Below are 23890 nucleotides of genomic sequence, written 5' to 3'. Positions count from 1 at the left end.
TCAAAGACTTCTTGTTGGCTGTATATATCGTCCTCCAAATTCTGAGGGTTTCTACGATAAATTTCTTCCAATTCTCGAGAAAATCTCTGCGAGCAGAAAAAATGTCATCATCACCGGGGACTTCAATTCGAATATGCTAGACAACTCTGGAAAAGGCAAAAAGTTTAAAGACGTCCTCCAACTCGTTAATTTTAAAAATGTTATTAAGAATCCCACCAGAGTAACAGAACATTCCAGTACAATCATAGGTCTAATTTGCACAAACAACATGCCAAAGGTTAATAGTGCTGGTGTTATCGATTTCTGCATCGCCGACCACAAATTTATTTACATTTCATTTAAGTTGGCAAAGTCACACAATTCCCCTCCAGTAATAAGATACGTCAAGAACTTCAAAGGAGTTATGGAAGACCCAAAATCTCTTCAGAACGACCTTGAAACCGCACCATGGTGGATTGGTTCTATTTTTGATGAAATAGACGACATTACATGGGCCTTAAGAGTCTTAAGAATATCAAAAGCAACAAAGCAGCAGGCCCTGATGTTATATCAAGTACAATTATTTCTCTAGCCGGCCCTGCAATTTTTAATGGCTTGGAAAATATCTTCAAGCGCAGCTTTATCCCATTTCATGGAAAAGAGCAAAGGTTACCCCTATCTTTAAAAAGGGAGATAGAAGTGACATTGCCAACTATAGACCTATATCCTTGCTGTGTATCCCAAGTAAATTACTGGAACATCAGGTCTGTAATATAATTGATGAGCGCCTAAGTAACTCCTCTCTAAAAAGTCCTTCACAGTGGGGCTTTACAAAAGGACTATCATCAGAAGGCATGTTACTAAAAATGACAGATACCTGGAAGATGAATATAGATAAAGGTATGATTGTGGGTGCAATATTTATTGACTTTAAGAAAGCTTTTGATAGCATCTCACACAACATCTTGTCATTAAAACTCCAAGCCATTGGATTAAGTGGGAATCTCCATGAGTGGCTGATGGATTATTTGAAAGACAGATTTCAATACACTGTGGTAAATGACCACCCTACTAACTTGGATGAAGTGAAATATGGTGTTCCCCAAGGATCCCTCCTGGGTCCAAGGCTTTATACTATCTACGTCAATGACCTCCCTAATGCTATTACATCTGGAGACTCGTTCATGTATGCAGATGATACAACATTATATTGTGTGGGGAAGAACTTTGATCAGGTCTGCTCACAATTAAATAACATTCTCGAGCAACTTCTGCTTTGGAGTACAATGAACAAACTTTGTATTCATCCTGTAAAGTCTGAAGTTATTATCCTTAGCAAATCGGGCTTCATTGGTCCTGCTCCTCCAATATGCTTCGGAAATAATTTTATTAATGTTGTTAATAACACTACTTGTTTGGGATTAATCATTGACAATTGGCTTACATGGGCATTGCATGTGGACCATGTAAAAAAATCTTTTGCACAGAAAGTGGGCGCATTAAAAGGAATGAAGAAGCTTCCTGTGAAAGCGCTGGAGGAAATTTACTTTAAATCTATTGTACCTGCGGTATCGTATGGTATTGTGGTGTGGGGAAACTGCAATTATTCTATCATGGAATCCTTAAACCCTATTCATGCAAGAGCTGCACGAGTTATCCACCAGGATAAAAGTCTTGAAGAGTTAAATTGGTTGCCAATTTCTTACATATATAAAAGAAGACTCCTTCTTCTGATGCACGATGTTTTAAATGATAAAATCTTATATGCCGCTTTTAATTTGAAGTTACGCAACAGACCATCACGTACAGGAGGGTTACAGGTTGAAATCCCTAGAGTGAACTACAAAGTGGGAAAGGAATCAGCACAATACAGAGGACCTGTAATCTGGAATTTTATTGCTAGGCTGGTAAATTTTAGTGTGAACATTCAAAAAGACAGTTTTAAAAATATTTTACGTAAGCTCTCAAAGAACATAAATAGCTTCTCTTTTGAAGCGCCTATGATTGCTATGAAAGACAGAGATTTTGTATATTTTTAAGTTTTATTACATTGCATGTAAATTTTTGAATTAATTCGTGACTTGTTTGCTAATGAACTTTATTACAATGATTTATATTGAATATTTAAATACCATAGGGAGACTTTATGAATTATTTTAGTTTTACATTTTATTAGTTCGTTGTAGGTCCACATCAGCCTTATGGCTGCCCCTTCCTTACAACCTGCATTACTAAATAAAATGATTGATTGATTGATTGATTGATTGATTGATTGACCTACCGGCTGCCTGAAGGGGTTTATTTACTTTATAACTTGGTTTTTTTTACCTTTCTTGGAGCTGCAATGCAGATATGTACAGGGTGATCCAAAGGTAATGAGTGAGTTAACTTATTCATGCTGGAATTGGCATAATCCATCATAATTAATCCATACTTCATTAAGCATATAATCTTTTGATAAAAAACTATGGAACATCTTTGGAACTCGCTTTGTCTCAAAATAGTACCGGGTAATGGAAATAGCTAAAATTACTGAGTAAACAGTACGGGTAAAATACTCTCCAAGAGTGCTTTAACTATAGATTGAAACAAATGTTACCTCCCGATAGCTTCACTAAAACATAACTGTTTCAGACTCTGTTTCTGTTCCCTGAATGATTTGAATTTTAAAATGACCTATGTAAATTTGTCTTTGCCTCTTCAATGGGCAAGTTACAAAAGTATGACGGTTTTTAATCTTCCCGTTCGTTATAAGACGATTTTTTCATGAAAAATATGGGAAACCCGGAGTAGCTCTCCTTTCTTCTTGGTATTGGTGCTGTCTGTATCGGTGACGAAGTTGCGATGGTGTGCGGAAGTCGTAGGGCCGATTATTTAACAAAGTTGAGCCGGGGTTTAACAAAACCGCGTACTAGACTATCTTTATTTTAGCCGAACCTTTTATCTGAAAATTTATTTTTGTGAACAGTGACAAGAGGGCCGCAAACTACCAATCGAAGGACATTTATTCAATCACTGAGTCAACCCTCACATATAAAATACCCGAGGCCTGTTGCTAACTGAAGGTAAAACCGCTGTTTAGGTTAGACTTCGTTTGAATACCTGGCATTTTGGCTTCAGTGCTCAAAAGTGAAAGACCTGTCCGACCAATTCCTCTAAATTTAGAAATTGAAATGAAAATACCGTTTTTGATGCTGTCTGCATTGGCGATTAAGTTGCGATGGGTTGCGGCGGAAGTGTTAGGCGTTAGCAATCAAAAGTGAAAGATATATCCAACCATTTCTGCTAAATTTAGAAATTGAGATAGTAAAAAAAGGTTACAAGAGGATTTCAAATGATACTGTGCTCACCTGAGGCCAGAGGAAGAAGTACAGCGAGGAAGGTTACACGAAAATAAAGCTCGAGATTAAATTGCGCCATGCTTCGACTGAGTTTGTCAGGGTATGCCATCACAATTGTTTTGCTTGAGCAGCCATTTAAGCAGAAAGCACTTCTGACAAAAGATGTCTTTGTTTCCCACTATTCAAGCTCGTCTTTGTGTAATTTGTAGACATATCGTCAATACATGTAAATCTGTGGTTGTTAATCAGTTTATGTCAATTCTTAAATGATGGTACATTTAGCTCTCTACTCTCTCTCGGTTTGTTCGGCAGTTTGAGTTTCACCCTTTGATGCTATTGATGTAGCAGTAATACTTATATTTTTGGGTTTTTCAAGTACGATCTATAACATAAACAACTTAAAGGGCGCGTTCTGATTAGTCGAGTCTATTTTTTGCCCTAGGGTGTTTGCTGCTAACTTGAGCAAATGCATGGAATAGTTATCGATATCTGCATATTGACGAAGCGTGAGGTAATCCGCGACTTAATGTGATGTTAATAGCAAGAACAGAATGCACTATTAGGTTGCAAGAGTGATGCAATGTCTTGAAGAGTTATCAGCCGAGGGATTTCCACACAACAAGTTGAAAGTTCTTGTCAATGATGTCGACAAACTGTAATGTTCAAGTTAGAGTCTCATGCGTGGTTTCTCATAGCCGTGCTACTAGCGTGTAGCGCGCATGCAAAGTCCCAAAATTAGGAAAATAGGATACCTAATCAATCGTAAAAAATCAGGGATGAAGAACATGACAGGATGACAATATATCCTAACTCGCGACGATAAAATGCTACAAGCTGCGTTGCAGGCACAACCCAGTTCAAGTAGATGGGCGGTGAATATTTAAGCAACTGAAGCTCTGCGATAAGCCTGGCGCTAAAACTGTATATTGAATAAATGCAGTTTTGCGTTGAATGTCTGGTTTAAAAGAGATAGTCTACCGCGATCAGACACTTGTTTTCGTGAAAACATTTTATTATACTAGCTACAACTATTCTGTTGCTTCTTTACATTTAGAACCTATTTAGATTTTATTGCCTTGCAACAATCTTTCCCAGCATCTTCTCCGGCCTATCTGTAAATAATCTAGAACCTAAAATATCTTAAGGAGTGAAAATACTCTATCATTTTCTATTCTCTCATCTAGAAACACCCACTAATAATATTCTGTAACCTAGCTTTTTTCAATTGCTTTAAAGAGAGCAAAGCAACATACTGTTTTTACTGTTGAAAAGAGTTTATTGTGCATGAAAATAGATCGAAAACATTTGTAATGTCCAATAAACGACAAAAAAAAGAAAATAGAACCTTCAGTCTTTAAAAGGTAATTTATGAGTGAAAGAGATATCACTTTATGAAGTTTTGCATCTATCTAACGGCTCTTATTTTAACAAGTGGTTCAGACCACACTTTTACTGGAATTCAAATTTTCATGCCGTAACACTGACTCTAACGCCCTAATAGATTAATTCACATTTGATAAGACGGATTCGTCAAGCCAAGTCGACGAAGTTATGTGTGATTGCCTGTTAAGTAGTCTCCTTCGCAGCCGTTGTTTGGGCTCGTCACGCGACGCTCCCTCCCCCGTTGGGTGACGAGCCCAAAACCGGCTGCGAAGGAGACTATCTGTTGAGAGGTTTCGTTTAGTTTGGGAACCTCACCCAGAGTTATAAATCTAATTTATCCCTCATACGTGGGTTATAACTAAAGGTTACGATCGAGCTGTATATTTTACAGACATCAAAAGCAAAAGGTACAAGTAAAATATAAGAAAAGTTTAACAATGAATTTTGAATGAAGGAGGAGGACAGTTCAAACGAGTTCATTCCATTGCCCAACTACTTTTCGCTTCTTTTAGCGAGACTAGAACAAGAAGCGTGTCACGAACCGAAGTACCGTTTGGATGTTGCAGTGCGTCTTTTCCGTTTTTTGATCACAGATGACGTCAAAATGCAGTCAGGACAAAGAGTGGCACTGACGTTCATAACAAAGTTTGACGCCTTCTGTGACGTATCAGAGAACAGGCTCACGACAACATGGAATCCAATTGCCTTATACATTAAAGAGGTAAGACGCTGTCAATGGTGACGTCATCTGTTCGTCGTCCTCTGTTAGATCATACATGCAAAACATATAAAACAGGATTGATAATCTGAACAAAACAGATACTAAATAAGTTTTGGGATTATCATATTTCCTCATACACTTCTTCATTTTGTTTCCCGCCATTTTCTTCAGGAAGCACCATATTGTAATATCCGGGGTTTTCGGGTTTTTCCTGTAACGACTGGTACATAGAAGGAACATGAAACTCCTGGTTCGAAGGCCTGGGTTTGAGTTCTATATATGTACCTGGGTCTGACGCTTGATCGTCACTTGACTGTTGATCAGGTGAAGATTTGACACCATCGAAGTCAATTTTTTCTTTGCTCTGTATCCTTTTATTAGGAACAGCTCCTCTCCGCTGCCATATCAGCCCACAAATTATAACGAGCAACACGAACACAATACAAGACAATGCGATGACAATGGCAAGTAAGATGTTTTCTGTATCTAGTAAAAGAAAACAAACGACTTTCGAACCAGCCATCAAACATTGAAAATTTCTTAGTTACTATGTTTCAATGCATTGATGTTTTTGTTAAAGTTGATTCATCCTATCAAATAGGACGTTTTTTAATGCACGAAACATAAATATAATTTCAAACTTTCTGTTGTGTCATCTCTTGGTCGTACTTCATTGTACGCCGAAATTTGAATGCCTATTAACTCGAAATCTCGCTATCAAATCACTTATATAACCTCCAGAAGTCTCGAACCAACCATTACGGGAAACAGAGATATTTTAGCCTTGAGCCCTCTCAACGTTGGTGCATATAACTCTGTTTTGACTTAGTTTCAACCTGACAGGCCAATTTTGATATACGGAATGATCGACTTGTATTGTGCACTAAAACAATTTTCTAGCTGGAGAAAGAAAATGTAACTTCACACTGAACAACGACTTCAACATACACCACTACATAATGTTGCTTTTGATACATTCAGAGACATGTTCAAAACTGTCTAAACAGCCCTAATTAGAAGCCTAAAAACTCTAAGCCGGACTCGAAAGTTCTAAGCACTTAAAACTTGTTGAACGAAAATTTTGATCACGTTCGAAATGTGAGAAAAAATTTCTACCTTCACTATCGAGTAGGGTGATTTCATACAATATTGAGCCAAAGGCGTTTGTAACGTGACAAACATACTCCCCATAATCTTCTCCAACCTGTGGCGTGACAATGAGGCTGTTATTCATATATTTGATGTTATCACCGGTTGGAAATTGTCCATCTTTCGTCCAGGAGTAGTTTAAAGGAATATGACTTGTTGCTTGACATGAGAGAAAACATGGACTTTGCTTTTCACATATCACTGAGGAAGGGGAAAATTCTCCGATAATTCTGGGTGGAACTGTGTGAGAAAAACAGAAAACGTAATGATACCAAAAAATGAATAAATAAGACAAAACCATGCTCATGCCAACGGAGCTGGGGTGAAACAAATATTTGAGGACACTACCACGACTTACTTTTGGTTCAATTACAAACTTCTAATATTTGGTTAGTACTCAGTACACACACTAAATCCTCAATGACTTGTTAATAAGTGGCTGGGGTAAGGTTGAGACTAGTAAAGGTGATTATCGTATCGCTTAGAAGAACCACACTTGGTTATTTATTTTGGTAGAGGTTATTAAATTCTCTAACTAAACAAAACTAAATAAAAAAATACAGTTAGTCTTGTCATTGTTACCCAATGTTTAATGCAAATGTAGCAAAGTTTCTACCTACCAGCGACAATGACTGTCGTAGCTGTGCGGCTCTCTCCAAACATGTTTATTGCTTTACATTCATAAACACCACTGTCACCAGGAACAACATCTTTTATAATAAGTATTTTGTAGTTGTTCTCGAACTGAGCGCGAGGTATACTAGTAACTCCATCTTTAGTCCAGGTTACAGAAGCCTTAGTTTCTCCACTAACCTCACAGGTCAACACTACCAGTTCGCCAATTGCTGTAATGGTTGTTTTTGGGAGATCTTTGTTGGTAGGTTTACCTGAGTTTTGATAAAGATGGAGTAGAGTTATTCCTTAACAAAGTGCAGGATACAAAGCAGCATGAAGGCTTTGCAGCTTCTCTCTTCCCAACTAAAAATAACATAAAATCCCCTCAATTGATATAAAAACTTCAATTTCATCACAAATACAGGAAGACAACCAACACAGAATCGCAGTCTTATATCAATAAAATACTCACAGATTAGACAATATTGAGGTAAACTTGGTTGCCAGATGCTAGATGTCTCTGACAAGGGAAAAGTATACAAAAACACACACAAACACATAACAACAATACCTCTGGTGTCAATGGCTACGAAGTTACCAGAGACATACACCGTCTGCAAAATACAATCACAAAAGCTAATCATCATGTGTAACCTTGTGCTGTGTTTGGTTATAGCACGGTGACTCAGAGCTTCTGCTAAAAGCTGCTGTTATAGCACTCCATTCTTTAAGCCCAAAGCGCAGGTAAAAAAAACGGCAAACTAATAGTTTAGGAGAGGGAAGTCCCTGAGACACCTGAGATGATGGCCTGGAAGAGGTGGATGAGTCAGAAATTTCACTCAGTTCTTTGACTGAATGAATAGAAAATCCCTTCCTAAGGATAAAAGTTTGTTAGGATACCTCGGAAACAAAAGCCCTGTGGAACACTCTGTAGTTTGTATTCAGCTGCAGTGGTTTGTTGTAATAAAACTGATCACCACCACTTCTCTTACTCCTTTCTTTATCGCTGGACTGCACTCCGTTTCCAATAACAAATTCCTGATTTTTATCAAAATCGTTTCCTCCAAACTGAAAAGCGACATAAGCCGCAGGAAAAGAAGATTTATGCGCTTCTTCATACGTCATCATGTCTTGTGTTGTAAATCTTTGCGGTGGTTTAACAGTTCCAGTATAATTTGAGCTAATTGTAATGATGATAACTTGAAAAAATCTGCAAGATACACTACAGGACATTACTAGTGTTAGCAGTATCTCGTGGTGCCAATTGTTACTTGTTAGTTACATTTACTTTACATTATACTTTGGCACATGACAATACACAGGATGTCGATGATTACAGTGCAAGATAAAATAACCCTAACCCTGAGCCACATCTTTCTGTGTCAAGTCCTTCCTTTGCCATTCGTTAGCAAGACGAAAGCCTACTCCTGTGCAAATATCCCTCAAAGTAAACATAAAACTACATATAGTCAATCATACCTTGCATTTCCAGGAAAACGTGGAAGCGTGACTTTAGCTGAAATTCCTCCTTCTTTTAAATTCGCAAAAAGAGAAGGCGAAGATGGTGTTTCTTTAGACCACACTACAGCTGGGGAAAAGGGAAAGAAGGCTCAGAGTAACAATGTCACTTTGATGGCCGCACAATAACCCAGATTAAACTGTAAAACGAAACTAGTCTCTATTCATCCGCCATGACAACCGGAAAGCATGGCCCATACAAATATCCATGATCCTTTGCAATGTCTTAGAACTTCCTCTAGGACAACTTCCGGTAGGATTACTATTAAAACATTACCCTCAGTTTAGACAGGTAGATCTAACGAAATCCTTATATTACTGTGTACAAGAACGTGTAAGGTTACAGGTGCCTGTTAAGCACACACTCAAAAAGCTACGTAATTTCCGTGTGTTTCCCATACGTTTATATCATAAGTTGCTACAACCCTATTGTTTAACGCCCTCTGATCAAATCTCCTCAATACATCTACCGACAGGCTTACTTACCCAATGTCTGCACCATTAAGGTCTACTGTAGGGTCCAGGCCCCGCAACAGTGTAGCCTCGAACAGACACTTCGTACTTGGCACACCAAGCGAGTCCACTGACGAGAACATAAGTTGTAGATGTGTTAATGGTTGAATGATAGGCAGACTGGATCCCTTTCCAGTTTTCCAGCACACTGAGCCTAACCTCATATCTTATGATATCACTGTGGGCTACTTCTCTTGGCAGTCCAAGCCAAGTTACATTGATTTTTGAGGAGTTCACTGCAGAAGAAGATACCGCTTCTGGTCCACGACTGGGCTCTATTTAAAAAAGACGAAAAACAGCTTTCATCAAGTAAAATTACTCTTGGACTAAACCAACGCGTCAACAGAATAACAAAATAATATTTTTCAGAATATTACTCATAAATAAAACTTGTAACAGATATTTAAAGATGACGGAGTAAAAAGAAAAAACAAAACAAAACAAACAGAGAAAAAGAAAGAAAAACAGCGAAGAAAACCAGATTACTATGCCTTGCTTAAAACATCAACTCTTAAACTTGTGATAAAAGTAGAGTTTATGAGTAATTCAAGATTTATACTGCATTTAAAAATGTCAGAGCTTTGATGGACGAAACATATGGATTAAAAGTTGTATCTTGCGGTTCTTTCTGTAGTGCAAGATACAACTTTTCATGGCAAACAGATCAAATCAAACAGACAAAAAAAGCAATTATAAATCGAATCATTTTTGAACATGAACAAGGATCACCCCGATCAAATCACTACTAAATATTGTAATGCATGTGAATGTGTTTAAGTGCAGACGAAATGTCGTAACGGTAAAGGTAAAGAACCCACTGTATTCCTTGGCAGTTACAGTTGTTGTCCCATTTGGTCCAGGTTTAATAGTCACAGCTCTCACATGAAACTGATAAGTCACTCCACCCAACACATCAACTGTGTGATTCAATGCATCTTTGTCTATACCAGAAACCTCTCTTGTCACAACTCCACCGTGACTATAAAACAAGGTGTAATCCCTTAAAACTCCATTTGGATCTGCAGGCTTACACCAGGACAATGTTATTCTAGGGCCATGCAAATTGCTGGGTGGCACATCAACAGAAGACAAAAACCGAGGTGCACTGGGAGCTGGAAGAACTAAAGTGTGATTTTCACGAAGAGCATGATACAGAAGATTAGTACATGTAGTAATAAAGTATGTTATCACAAGAAAATTATCGTTGCAGTATATCGAAAAAGTGTAATGTAAGGATATGCTGCCCCTCTATTTGGGTGTTTGAGGAACTGGCGCTTCCTTGGGGATAGTTTAAGAATGAAATAAATACAGGTTCATGGTTGAAGAGTTCACAGTGACAATTAACGGAGGAGGAGGTTGTGAAGGAGCTTCTGGTACAGGTCATATCATTTATTCCAATCTTCCCAGATGGTGGGACCAAAATCATAGGAAACTGTCATCCTTTTGAACAGTTGAGAAAGTTCTTTTTTTTTTTAAATGTACGAGACTTCTCACTCTTTTTCAATTGACACTTCATAAGTGACAATGAACACCTAATTATTGCAGGATAACAGAGTCTTCCCAATTTTATCGCATTTTCTATGAAATAAATTTGATTGAAAAATGGTTTCTCCTCCTCATGGCATAGCATGGAAAAGGTTGATATGTTGCTTATTAAATGAATACTATGTACGTGTAGTTCTTTACACAAAGAAGTAGAAACATTTTCTAAAACCTATCAGTACGACACAATTACCATATTGCATGATTTGACTGATTAAAAAAAATATTTGAAAATTTAGGAAATGTGATAGCCATAACAGGGGAAAAGTATCCGTTATATTTTGAAATGTTTAATAGAGAAATCATTTAATTCATAAATATTTACTTTTATACTCGTCTCATCATGTGTGTGGTTATCTACAATGTGATTGTCAGGACATCAAAGATGAACATGCAACAGTTCACAAAATAAAGTTAAAAGATTCCCACTGTCCTTGATCTCACACATACCATCGTCCATTGTTCTTTCGGCCTTAACAGAACTTTTCGGTCCATCACCAATAGAAGTGAAGGCTAACACTTGAAATTCATTACTCTGTGTACTTCTCAAGCCCAGACAAACTGCTACGTAATTTTGTCCCATTGTTAATAAAAGAGGTGTTTTCTGCCCCACCAGACCCTTTCTTTCTGTAGAGGAGTTTAAACCCTTTGATTCTTCCGTGTCTGCCAATTGCTGGTGGTAACTGCCAGGAAGCTGTAATGCTGGTAGAAGAACTTGCAGTCAACTTGAAAGCAGTTGGAGGTTTTGATGGAACTGAAAGAAATAACAAGAAATCATGCATGCTTCCATTCTTAGTTGACGATGGATGTGTAATTCAGAAAGGATATGTAACTAACCAAAATAGTACACTGAGGAGGCATTACGTAGAAAAAGTAGTTTAGAAGATCACGTGATACGTTGATTGTATTTACACATTAGACCTATATTCTTCCTATATTGAATGTGAAGACGCAGTTCATGGCATGAGTTTAAGAACTTCGTTGACATGGCAACCTACTAAGTTCCAGAATTTACAACGCGATGTAGAGCATTTTACCGCTGTATTTGACGTTTTGTTTTCATATTTGCCAATAATCTCCTGTCTACATGACCTAGCCTGGTTTTACTTTTGCGGTTTTGACAGAACCTTAGATGGAAAGACACCTGGAAACATAATTAATAGGAAGGATCAGTTTATAGTCTGTCATCAAACAAGTGGTTACAAAAGTGGACGACAGCAAACCAGAACTCCGATTTGTCAGTCACGAGTATGAAAAAAACGAATACATTTGAGAAATTATCCCCTATAAAGGAATTTTTGAATGCAAAATATTCCTCCGTTTTGGAAATTCTCCAGTTTTGTAAGGTAGGTGGCTGTTGCTATAGTTACTATAATCAATACTCTGATTGGTGGAATTACCTGAGTGGACTTAATAAGATTGGCTGCTTTAACTGGCCGACTACAGTTGTCGGATTACAGCCAACTGTCTGATTTTACTTTCTGATAACAACTCTATCACAGAATTATTGGTAAAAAATAAAGCAGTTAATGGACCTATCACATTTGAGGAAGTTGTAATGGTTATGATTGAGGGTACTTTTAGACAGAAGTACGAATAAACAGCCAAACAAATACCTTTAGTTAGAAGTATTCCATATACCTCCACTCTCAGAACATTCCGATTATGATAATTTGTTGGTTGAAATCGGATAAACTTTGCACTTGCAAATTTCTGGAGACTGTTTTTCACAATACCATCTCTATTTGAGTTTCCAGGAAAGAGCTGTAGTTTATGGTGTAAAAAATGAAATTACTGTTTAGTACTAAAGATTTCATAATAAAAATACTGTATCATTAACGACTAAAAGTATGAGATAATCCATGAGGTAACTTTGAGCTGGTGGCTTGTCAATGAAGCCTGAGGCATTGAGTTCTGTATGAGGAAGTGTCTTTGATGTCCAAAGCAAATTATCAAAATTAAACAAGAAACTTTTGAGGATAAAGTTAGTATAGCTGTGTGGGGTAGTGTTGGTTATATTCCTAGCATGTGTACTGTTTTAAAATATCTCGTTAATTTTTGTGAAAACAAATACTGTAACATCACTTTATCTAGCTAGGTTGTAATGGTTAGTATGAAGTCCACATAATTTGTACTTCTTAAAAACTACAGGATGTTGATGCCACACAGATTCATGTTCCTACTGGAGGGAGCTGCGTAGTCTTGTATAAAACATCAACAGTTCTACGTTCACTTTGAAAGAAAATCACAGCTAAATGTGTTGAGAAAGTGAACAGCCCTTTTACCTCCCTTCTTTTGAAAAAATAAACAGTCAAAGACTGCTTGTGGCTAATGGTAAAGCACAATTTTTATGGCTTAAAAAGAAAAAAAGAACAGGAGATCGTATAATAACGTTAGAAGGAAGTGCTGCTGAATATTTGTCTCACTTGCAAAACAGAAAACCTTCCACACACCACACATTTATGAGTACCCAGCTCCACAAGAGAAAGATGATTCAAGAATATATTGTCTAATTGACTCTTGACCAATAATTAGAAGAAATGAAAAGATTTTACCTTCGGATCTACATAATTTGCTTAAACGGTAAAAAATGCTCTCTGTTATTAAAAGAAAAATATAATTTGAAGTTTCATGATGCGCCGATCAAACCTTTCAACATTCCTGCAAGGAACAGCTTCTGTTTCTAGAATCGTGTGCAATCCTGAAATGATTGTGAGATGCTTATCGTCTTCTGCTGTCTTCCATAGTGTCATGGCAAGAACTAAAAACATAATTTGCTGGTGGCTATAGGCCAGAAATCACAAAAGGAGAGAGCCCAACTGAGCATTGAGTGCGATTGTCGAACTACCAGGATACTCCGAAAAAAGAAAAAACAGTAAGTAGCAGCCGCTAACATCGGGTCATAATTGGGTCAAGATCGAAATTCCATTGTTACAATCACTCACTCGCTCACTTACTCACTCAATCACTCACTCGTCTCGACAACATATGTCACTTCGTCTCCTACAGGAGGCAGTAGCCACAAAAAGCAATGGGTGCTTCGGTGCTAATTTTGCCTCTTGATGTATAAAAGAAATAACCTTCGCATACACCAACCTTTTCAATATTAGTTTCATTATAAGCGGAAAAAATTTTACCATCCAGTGATAAATGAATCTTGTACTCAGTTGTCCATTCATTGTATCCCTTACTTCCTTGAGTAGCCACAGCACAGATAAAATGCTCATATAGCAGGTCAATTTGTAAGTAGTCTTTCGGATCATTTGTTGATTTGGGTGTCCACCCGCTGACATTTGCATTCGAGCGACCATCCCAGGGTTCATATCTATCATTAAAACCGAAGTGGCTGTGAAGCTGCTGTCTGGAATTGTACCACCAGTAGCCAGACCAATGGCCTCCATGTTACATATTACAAGATAACAATTTAAACTCAGCCTTCATATTCATTACAAAAATGTTTAATATAATTAGAATAATCAAAGGAATAATCATCCTGGATCTGTAGATCAATGTCACCGTCGGCTAATTGGTTTCTCATCTACATTGTACATCGCTTTGCTTTGCAATTCATCAAAGTTTCATTGATATATAGATAAACAGCCAGTAGGTTTAAAAACCTTGTCAAAAGATCAATGGAAAATCTTAAATTGCCCAAAGAAGTGGTAGAAGATTAGCAATCCCAAAACATTAAATTCCAAACTTACTTGGCTTTGGCTTCACTCCAAACACCTCTGTTCTCATACACACCCCACCTTGATGAGTTTGTGGCAAAAAGCGTAGATATCTTGTCAACACTCCATAAATAACATGTTTGACCTCGGAGTACCTGTCATTATTTCCTCTCATAACCTAAAAAACAAAACAAAGAAAATATCTCAATACCCCAACATGGATTTTCTTACCTTTCATTTTTTCGCAAATTGAGAAAATGTAGAAGGTCAAATGATATGCATACGGCTAACATTTGAGTTTTTATCCAAATTTCCATCTAAAAACCTAGCAAAAAGTGATCGTGAAGTCTGATCGTGCGGGTTGGGGGCAGTCCAGAGAAGTACAGATGTCAGTAGTGGTGACTGATGTTTCGACAACCTGAGCAGAAGTCATCATACCTCTTTGCCTAACAACTTCTGACGTCGAGATATATGCTGATGATACAACGCTATCGACTACCGATCACTCCATTGACCATATCCAACAGAATTTGCAAGTCAGCCTAAACAAAGCTAGGAATTGGTTCAGGTTAAACATAATGGTACCTAGCATAAAGAAGACGAAACACCTACTCATAGCTACGCGACAGAAATTGAACTACGCTAATAACCCAACCTTAAATCTTTACTTAAATGGCGACCGCTCAGAAGAAGCCAAGGATGAAAAACTCTTCGGCTTCAAGATCGACAAGCACATTAGCTGGCTCAACCTCATCGAATACTTAATTAGGAAGCTGAACTCTAGAATTTATCTGTTAAAAAGAGCGAATGGCTACCTTGACCTCCACTGCAGAAAATTGTTATTTAATGCGCTTATTAAGCCAGTCTTTGAATAATGCTGTTCGGTTTGGGGTAACGCCCCAAACGACCAACTGTTGAGAATACTTAAATTGCAGAAATGTTGTAGTAGGTTAATATTAGATGCTAGTTTTCACAACAACTCGGTTCAAATGTTCAAGAAACTACAATGGATGCCAATTGATGGTGTAATACGCATGAAGAAATTGTGCATGATGTTCAAAATTGTGAACGGAGAGTGTCCGCATTATTTTACAAGCTATAGAACATATGAGATACAATAAATATATGAAGTTCATATATTTTGAACTGCGGTATTAGATACGTATGATGCACGATCCTCGCAGTAGATAGCGCTATTTATGCAATAGCGAAAATCAGACCTGAAAAAAATCAGGCCCGTACGGGACTCGAACCACTGACCTCTGCGATACTAGTGCAGCGCTCTACCAATTGAGCTAACAAGCCAACTGGGAGCAGGCCGTTAAGTTGATTCGTAATAAACCCGTGATAGTGATAAACGAGATACAATAAATATATGAAGTTCATATATTTTGAACTGCGGTATTAGATACGTATGATGCACGATCCTCGCAGTAGATCCTCGCAGTGATTTTTTTCAAGTCTGATTTTCGCTATTGCTTAAATAGCGCTATCTACTGCGAGAATCGTGCATCATACGTATCTAATACCGCAGTTCAAAATATATGAACTTCATATATTTATTGTATCTCATTTATCACTTTCACGGGTTTATTACGAATCAACTTAACGGCCTGCTCCCAGTTGGCTTGTTAGCTCAATTGGTAGAGCGCTGCACTAGTATCGCAGAGGTCAGTGGTTCGAGTCCCGTACGGGCCTGATTTTTTTCAGGTCTGATTTTCGCTATTGCATAAATAGCGCTATCTACTGCGAGGATCGTGCACCATACGTATCTAATACCGCAGTTCAAAATATATGAACTTCATATATTTATTGTATCTCATTTATCACTTTCACGGGTTTATTACGAATCAACTTAACGGCCTGCTCCCAGTTGGCTTGTTAGCTCAATTGGTAGAGCGCTGCACTAGTATCGCAGAGGTCATTGGTTCGAGTACCGTACAGGCCTGATTTTTTTCAGGTCTGATTTTTGCTATTGCATAAATAGCGCTATCTACTGCGAGGATCGTGCATCATACGTATAGAACTTATGTAAAAAACACCCATTCTTATAATAAGCGAGCTTCTTTTTATGATCATCTCACCGTGCCGAAATGTCGCTCCAACGCAGGCCTTCGAACATTTCATGCGAGTGCCACTTACTTATGGAACCGTCTGGACGACAAAATTAAAACTATTACAGATAAAAGCAACTTTAAGAAACTTCTAGTGAACAATTTTTTACAAAGTAGTCCAGATCGTGAACATTTTACTATCTCTAGAACGTTTTGAATATATTTATGTGCATGCTGTTCTTGATAATCTAGTTTTTATAATTCTTTTTAATACAGCCCACAATGTAAACTACTGGGTTACCAGTAATTGGGTTAGCTATTGAAGTTTATTTTTTTATTTATTTATTTATGAGAGTCCAGTGAAGAGTTGTTGTCAGTCGAGTGTATCAATTCAGTTCGATTGGTCAGTTTATCTAACTATATTGCCCATTATGCCTCCTGGCATGTAGGCCAGCAACAAAAGCTCTCCACTCCCATCAGTTTAGCCATGATATTATTGGCTATAAGACTCAATTGTTAATGTTACGTCGTTCTGTGCAGTTTGTTTATCATTATCTGGCAAAGCCAACACCATCAGGACTCTGACACGATGAGCACAACTAGTATGCAACACGACAGAGAGCTAATATGAAGATCCTTTTAGATATCTTGACGGTTTTTTTTTTTTAAGAAAAAAAAAAAACAATGACAACTTCATTCGACAAAATGCTCACCCACCTAACACAAGTAGTGGAACAAACAGAAGCAACTCCTATCACTACGCTTCCTTTAACCATTCAATATCCACTACACCTACCCACCTATCACTTCACCATGTCAGTTACTCATGAAGGTCAAAGACAGTGATAAACAAAAGAACATACATGATGGACATTTGGCTTAATTGCCATAGACAGAAGGTCTATATCTACAGCATACGTATATTTTAATACTGGAGTATAGCAAACCTTCGGTTCCACCTAAAAAAAATAATTTACTGAAGGTTCAGTGAATTTTGATGAAAACTTATCAGGTCACTGTAGTTTGACGGAGAGAGGCTAATGTGTTTGCATGCTTGTATATGTTTCTATCACACATTGGATCAGACATCCACTCCACAATTATTCAGGGACACAAAAGCCATCCCCCCCACACGTTTATGGGGATATGATATGTATAATTATGTTTATCATATAGGTATTGAGATTTACGAATAAAAATCGTCTCTCTTTGATGAGAAGCAATCCTGCTGCTCATATGATTTTTCTCACTAGCGAAATATATTGTATGACCTGCAATTAGAAGTCTGATCATATCAAATTTTTCGCCTTTTGGTGTGGCTTTGCAAAGTAGTTGAGAGTGAATGTTTGCAGTGTTTTCTGCTTGCCTTAGAATCACGGCTTAAAGGTTTGAAGAGACTAATTCAGTGGAACAATTCATCAAGGACGTAAAGGTTCCACGCAGAACATATTTTTTACCTCAACTTGTCCACCCTCCTTGTAGTCTGTCCACGTTATCCCATCTGTAGATAATTGTAATATGTCGGTCTTTCCCCACTGATCTGCTTGAGAATTTCCTTGTGTAGACACAGCACAAATGATATGAGGTGTCTGTAGATCAATCTGTAGATATGGGTTAGTGTCACTTGTTCCTGCACACCATGATGATCCAGATATGTAGTTCAGCCGGCCATTTTGGTTGGTGTGCTGGCGTTTTGTTCAGAAGAAGCAGTTACTCTATTGTTTGGAATTTTTCCATCTTCCATTCCAAGATTAAACTCAACACAACCTCCTATAAATTAAGAAGATTTAAAACATTAAAAAGGACTATGAAAAAGAATCATTTGTGTACACTTGAAAGGTGTAAAAGAGTAAAGCTCCAAACATAAGCATTTAGGAATTTTGTCTCTGTGACCTTTTTAAAATTTAGTGAAATGCATTGCTGTAACAATTTAACAAAGTTTATGGCCACAACTTGACTGACTCTTCTAGTCAACAGTTGAAGTCATACAACAATTAAAACTTCAAAGTGCTGTCCGAATATGCTGTCTCATTTCATCAACTCATAAGGTTTTCTTCCTCTTGCTTTGTCAGACTCGGTTAAAAAAGTGTTAATCACCTTTTGAGAACCCTCACCATCTTTCATTGTTCTCACCACCACTACAGGACTCTTTGGTCCATCACCAACAGAAGTAAAGGCCAACAGTTCAAATTCATATTCTGTGTTGCTATCAAGCCCACTGACATCTCTACTTAATACTGTTCCATTGTTGATGGGCAAGATGGTTGCTGATTCAGCTGAGCCTCTCTTTTTGTGGAACAATTTGAAACCTTTAATCGCTCCATTTCTGGAGTCTGCTGGTGGTAAATGCCAGGATGCTGTGATAATTGTAGAAGTAGCTGCAGTCACATTGAAGCTGCTTGGCGCTTGTGATGGAACTTAAAATTGAAAAAAATATGGGAGCTAGATAATGCCAGACTGACCCTCTTACCGGGTAATAAGGAACCCTATAAACATTGCCTCCTACCCATCCGTGTCTTCGCAGCTCAGTTGGTAGTAGCACCCAACTATTGTCTGGGAGGCACAGATTTGAGTCCCATCAAAGCCTGGGTTTTTTTCTTCCTTCTTTTCTACAATCGGTTGAAATTACAGCTCACCAGGGAAGATAATTTCTTTGCTTGACTTTATCTGCAGGTCCAGTTATTTTTTATTTCACCAAAAAATTGTGACAATTTTTCTCTTTCACCTTCCCCTATCACATACCAGCTTCATTTGTTCTCTCCACCTCAACAGGGCTCTTTGGTCCATTACCATTAGAAGAATATGCTAGGACTTGAAATTCATATTCTGTGTACTCATCAAGCCTAGTGAAATTTCTACTTAATGTTGATCCATCTGTTATATTCAAATTTGTTGCTGACACACCAACACTTCTCTTTTTGTAGAACGGTATAAACCCTGATATGGTTCTTGCATGTCTGGCAAAGACCGATGGTAACAGCCAGGAAGCCATAATGCTGGTAGAAGAGCTTGTAGTCAACTTGAAAGCAGTAGGAGGTTGTGATGGAACTAAAATAAATATAGTGAGATATGTGCTTTACTCTTAGGTTGATTTTCAATGCGAAGTTAAGAAAGGAACAAAGACTCAACCGTCATTGTGAACTTAGATAACATTAGATATTCATCAGAGCAGTGACTCAGGGATCATCAGAGTAGGGACTGTTTGCATACAACATTAATTAGAAGGCGTGAAGATCTTCTAAAAAATATTAGATTGGCATTTTGTTGCCAGAATCAACAATGGTATACCAACAGATCATATCACACTTAGTATAAATCATGATATAAGCTTAATTTTTTTCCAATTTAACAAAAAGAGAAGTGGCAGTATCCCAGAAGAGGGATTGTGGCATATTTCATTTCAAACCAAAAATAGTATGTGATCATAGTCAAATTGTCCATTCATTAGCTCTAAAATTATGAGAAAACAAATTCTTATCCAATCAAGGCTCAGTCACAGTTGGAGAATACTAAACTCCTATTTACACTGTAGCTCAATTAATTTATCCTTATACCTTGTTCGAATAATTGGTCACTGTAACCAGATTTTTGGCCTCAGAAGGAGACACAAATAGGAGCAAAAAATACCTTTAGTTACAACTATTCCATAAACTTCAACTCTCAGAACCTTCCAGGCTTTATAGCTTGTTGGTAAAAAGCGGATAAACCTTGCACTTGCAAATTCCTGTAAAGTGTTTTTTACGATGCTATCACCATTTGAGTTTCCGAAAAAGACCTGAAGTTGAAATAAGTGTATTAAAATATTCTTAATTACTAGTTAAATACTGCATTAGACTATGTGGAGTCCCTCCTTTTTGGCAAAATCTGCTGCGCGAATCAAAAAATGTCAATGAAAAAAATTGATGTTAACATTTTGACGGAAGCTCTAATATTAACTTACGCACTGTGGGAGCTCCATGAGTCGGGCACCCAACCAGGAAGGATCCAGAGACAGCTAGTCTGTTTTCCAGTTTTCTTGATCCTTCCTGTTTAGAACGACCAGCCAAGTAATCATAACAAAATCTAAAGACAAGATCAGTTACTTGGATGAACTGAACACTCACATGGACAAAGTCACACTCTTTGTAATGAGGCTTTAAGTAAGCAATTGAAAAAAAATTAACCACATTTGATCTCAATGTGCAGGTACTCTTATTTTGATATGAATATGCACATACTCAACTGGGCACTTAGTAGAATAGGGTTACTTATTAACATAAGGAAATTCAAGGGGGGCACTTATTAGAGAGAGAGAGAGAGAGAGAGAGAGAGAGAGAGAGAGAGAGAGAGAGAGAGAGAGAAAGCGTGCTTAGAGGAAGGTGGGAACTAAATTAAATCATTACAGTACATGTATGTTCCAAGTATACCGATTTCTGTCTCTGCTGAATGGACTGTATGTATGTTCCAGTAACAGTTTGTAATTTTCTAGTAGGATAACCAAGGCTGAATCTCGACCAATTAAGTAGCAAACTTAAAGTGTCTCCCCTCTTGATTTGAGCAATAAAATTAAACGGAAGCTCCTGGTGCTAATTTTGGCTTTTTTTAAAGCATGACCTTAATATAAGCTAACCTTGTTGCTAAATATCTTGTTACGTGCACGGATGACCAACTAATGTCCGCTAACAAAGCATATATGAAAATAGACTCCCGAGTACGATATATGGCACGCAACAAAAATGTAACAACAAGCAGTTACCCATTTTAACTATTATTTAATTAGTTTTACATTGTCTAAGTTACTTAGGTTAGAGATTAAGTTAAGCAGTTCATAAAGCAGGCTTACAATCCTTCGTGCCGTGTAAGTGTTCGTCATCTTGATCAACTTCCAATTCCAACATCCGCCGACTGAAGACCACAGCGCTTGGCTTTCTTGATTTATCGCATTCTTTCCTTGTACACAAATTCTTCCGGAGGACTTCCTAGTGAACTCTGTATTCTTTATCTTCTTCCCTTCTCGGCTATCGTCTTTTTCATATCTTTCTTCTCTCCGGATATCGCAAGGTCGAAAGGTCATAGCCTTGTCATACCATAGCTTCCAAAAGTTCAGTCAGCAAGCCACGAGGGTAAGCCCTCGGGCAAATCTCCTTTGTACTTCTCACAAGCCAGCTTTTATACGTTTACTTTAGTTATCTAGAATGTTCTATTACTATTTATAGCGTATTACAAGTTGTACTATTTTTGGAAACTGCTGAGTCACATGAAGGAAGTTTCTGGAATATTACAGATTATAGATAATTCTAGAAAAGTCTGGGATTGCGTGACAGATTCAGTAAAAGTAATTCGATCCTCGTAACAATCTTCCCAAAGTTTATGGCCAGGGGACTAAAGTGGTACCATTTAATGATGACTGAATATTGTGGTTTTTTGTCTACTCAACAAAACCATTAGCTCCTTAAGCAACTACAGCCCATATATTTGTAGGTAATTAATATAGTCACCATCTTTCCTGTTTTCTTATAACATGTATGTCCACAACGCGATAGCTTAAATGATATTGACAGTGAACAATAGAATTTCATGTATGCGCTAGAGTAAGCACACGTTTGTGTTTTTGCTGGAATGAACAATACATGTTCCAGACACAGTTAAATAATAATTCACATGAAGGAGAATTGAGGCATGTCAAGTCTTGATCAAGAAGAGAATTATTTTTTGTCCTTGCTCATGACTCAAAAAATTGAATCAGTGTTAACAGGATCTGCTTTTTGCTTTTTTTTCATAATTATGTGTAACCACATGACCTTCATATAAACTTACCTTGTCAACAATGTTTTCTTTATAGGTGTCAAAAGTAGTACCATCCAAAGATAACTGAGTCTTGTATTTTGTTGTCCGCTCTGGAAATCTATCAGCTCCTTGACTAGCTACAGCACAGATGACATACTCAAACAGCAGGTCAATTTATAGGTAGTCACCATCTTTATCCCTTTTCTTGGGTCCCCATCCCGGTTTAGTTCCATTAAGGTGACCATAAGATGGTTTATATTGTGCATTATTAAAATAAGCAGAGGCAGACAAGCTGCTGTCTGGAATTTTACCACCACTAGCCAGACCAATGGCCTCCATTTCACAAGCTGCAAGATAAATTTAAGTATCGGCAGATCAAGTATCACCTCAACTTAGTACTAAATACTTTAAGGTCATTAATGTGCATTTCATTTCACACATTAAAATAACTTTTAATGAATGAATAAAAAAAACCCTACATTCTTTAAAAGTTCATGAGTAAGTTTTGAGAACCAACAACTAATTTGGCTTTGGCACCTAATCTCCTCTCAGTTATTCTCCTTTGACAGGAGTTTAGTTTCTTGGGCATTTTTTACACCGTTAGAAGGGATTAAAAAACATGGAGTGTTATAAATCCAACATAGTAGTCGGATGTTATGTAACATATGGTGTCAAAATAGTGGGATTTCAAGTGCCATCAAACGAAACGTAGGCTAAAGATATGGCAAAGTATATACTAACTCATCCTACAACTGGTCAACGATGAACTGGGTCACTTTGGACCTGATTAAAGAGCGGGAAAGACTTATCGACACTGCAATTTGCTTTCAGAAGACCACTCAGCGAATGGATGCAAAAAGAGAAAATAAGCACCCTGATGAGATTTGTTAGTGACAAGGGCCAAGAAACTTACCTTACTTACCTGTGGAACACCATTCAAGTTGGATTAGGGAAAAACATGCATGAAATCAGTTAAAGGGACATACTTAAACAAGTCACCAAGCACACCTCAAAGCCAAAAACTATACAATAAAGGTGGCGGTCTAATTGGATACAAGACGCCAACTGCGAGGGGAGATGTTTTGATTTCTTTGTCACAGACCTCAAACTCGTTGCCTGAAGGTGAGACATAACCCATACAAACAAGCGAACTCGAACACCATCTTATGCAAATCACTGGATGAACAAGTACAACAACATTGCCTAGAGAAAAGCAAAAACCTGACACACTTGAAACACCCATCAACATCCTTCAACTGTTCGAGACCACGAGGGATGGAATGCAGGTGATATCAAGTGAAGACATGGGAGTTGAAAAACAGCGTAAAGTTTCATGAATGAAGTACTCTTCTATGCAGCTTAAGAAGGTGAGAAATTCCAAGAAGCTGAAAAGTACATCTGTTATCTGTAAGGAAAAGCAGGCTACAAAATGTGACAGGTGTCGATACAATGCACACAAGCCACAAGATGACAGTCTAGTCATGTTCAGAACGCACTTTCTGTCCGAAAATGACTTAATTTATACCAGACAATCCGGCCTTCGTCTAAGACATAGCACAGAAACTGCCTTAATCAACGTCATCAACGATCTCCTATTCAACCTCGACAATGACTATGTTAGTGGGATGGTCATAATTG

The 23890-nt window shown here is 37.7% G+C and overlaps 2 protein-coding genes and 2 pseudogenes across 7 annotated transcripts in view; all 4 read right to left on the bottom strand.

The window, feature by feature from the left end:
• LOC111323974 (uncharacterized) overlaps positions 1–3662 on the bottom strand; it is a 26303-nt gene extending 22641 nt beyond the window's left edge. For both annotated transcript variants that reach the window (XM_088737421.1, XM_088737422.1), the window contains exon 1: positions 3330–3662. In XM_088737421.1, the coding sequence (XP_088593547.1) occupies positions 3330–3429 (100 nt within the window). In that variant the 5' untranslated portion in view covers positions 3430–3662. The remainder of the gene's footprint in view (positions 1–3329) is intronic.
• Positions 3663–4311: 649 nt separating this feature from the next.
• LOC148719810 (neural cell adhesion molecule 1-like) lies at positions 4312–9344 on the bottom strand. Of its 3 annotated transcripts, XM_088737449.1 has the most exons (7): positions 9193–9344; positions 8668–8776; positions 8089–8398; positions 7760–7802; positions 7194–7460; positions 6541–6813; positions 4312–5910 (listed from the first exon to the last, which is right to left on the bottom strand). In XM_088737449.1, exons 1-7 carry the CDS (start codon positions 9206–9208, stop codon positions 5546–5548), a joined length of 1383 nt encoding a protein of 460 aa, XP_088593575.1. In that variant the 5' UTR covers positions 9209–9344; the 3' UTR covers positions 4312–5545. The 3 variants fall into 3 exon arrangements, with proteins under 3 accessions (XP_088593575.1, XP_088593576.1, XP_088593577.1); XM_088737450.1 differs by lacking the exon at positions 9193–9344 and having other exon boundaries at positions 8668–8770; XM_088737451.1 differs by lacking the exons at positions 8089–8398; positions 8668–8776; positions 9193–9344 and having other exon boundaries at positions 7661–7803.
• Positions 9208–14166, bottom strand: LOC148719809 (neogenin-like; annotated as a pseudogene). Its single transcript, XR_015993347.1, has 5 exons — positions 13899–14166; positions 12378–12525; positions 11212–11515; positions 10038–10340; positions 9208–9494 (listed from the first exon to the last, which is right to left on the bottom strand). The product of XR_015993347.1 is annotated as a neogenin-like (transcript).
• A 69-nt stretch (positions 14167–14235) lies between these two features.
• On the bottom strand, positions 14236–22591 carry LOC148719808 (uncharacterized; annotated as a pseudogene). The gene is made up of 8 exons (XR_015993346.1): positions 22441–22591; positions 22283–22389; positions 20431–20619; positions 20114–20261; positions 19229–19534; positions 18601–18903; positions 17944–18256; positions 14236–14610 (listed from the first exon to the last, which is right to left on the bottom strand). The product of XR_015993346.1 is annotated as an uncharacterized LOC148719808 (transcript).
• Positions 22592–23890: the final 1299 nt, after the last annotated feature.

This window comes from Stylophora pistillata, chromosome 11 (assembly GCF_964205215.1).
Source record: "Stylophora pistillata chromosome 11, jaStyPist1.2, whole genome shotgun sequence".
In the NCBI taxonomy this organism is placed as follows: Eukaryota; Metazoa; Cnidaria; class Anthozoa; order Scleractinia; family Pocilloporidae; genus Stylophora; species Stylophora pistillata.
Note: the sequence above shows the minus strand (reverse complement) of the source record. Positions and strands in the feature narration are given on the sequence as shown.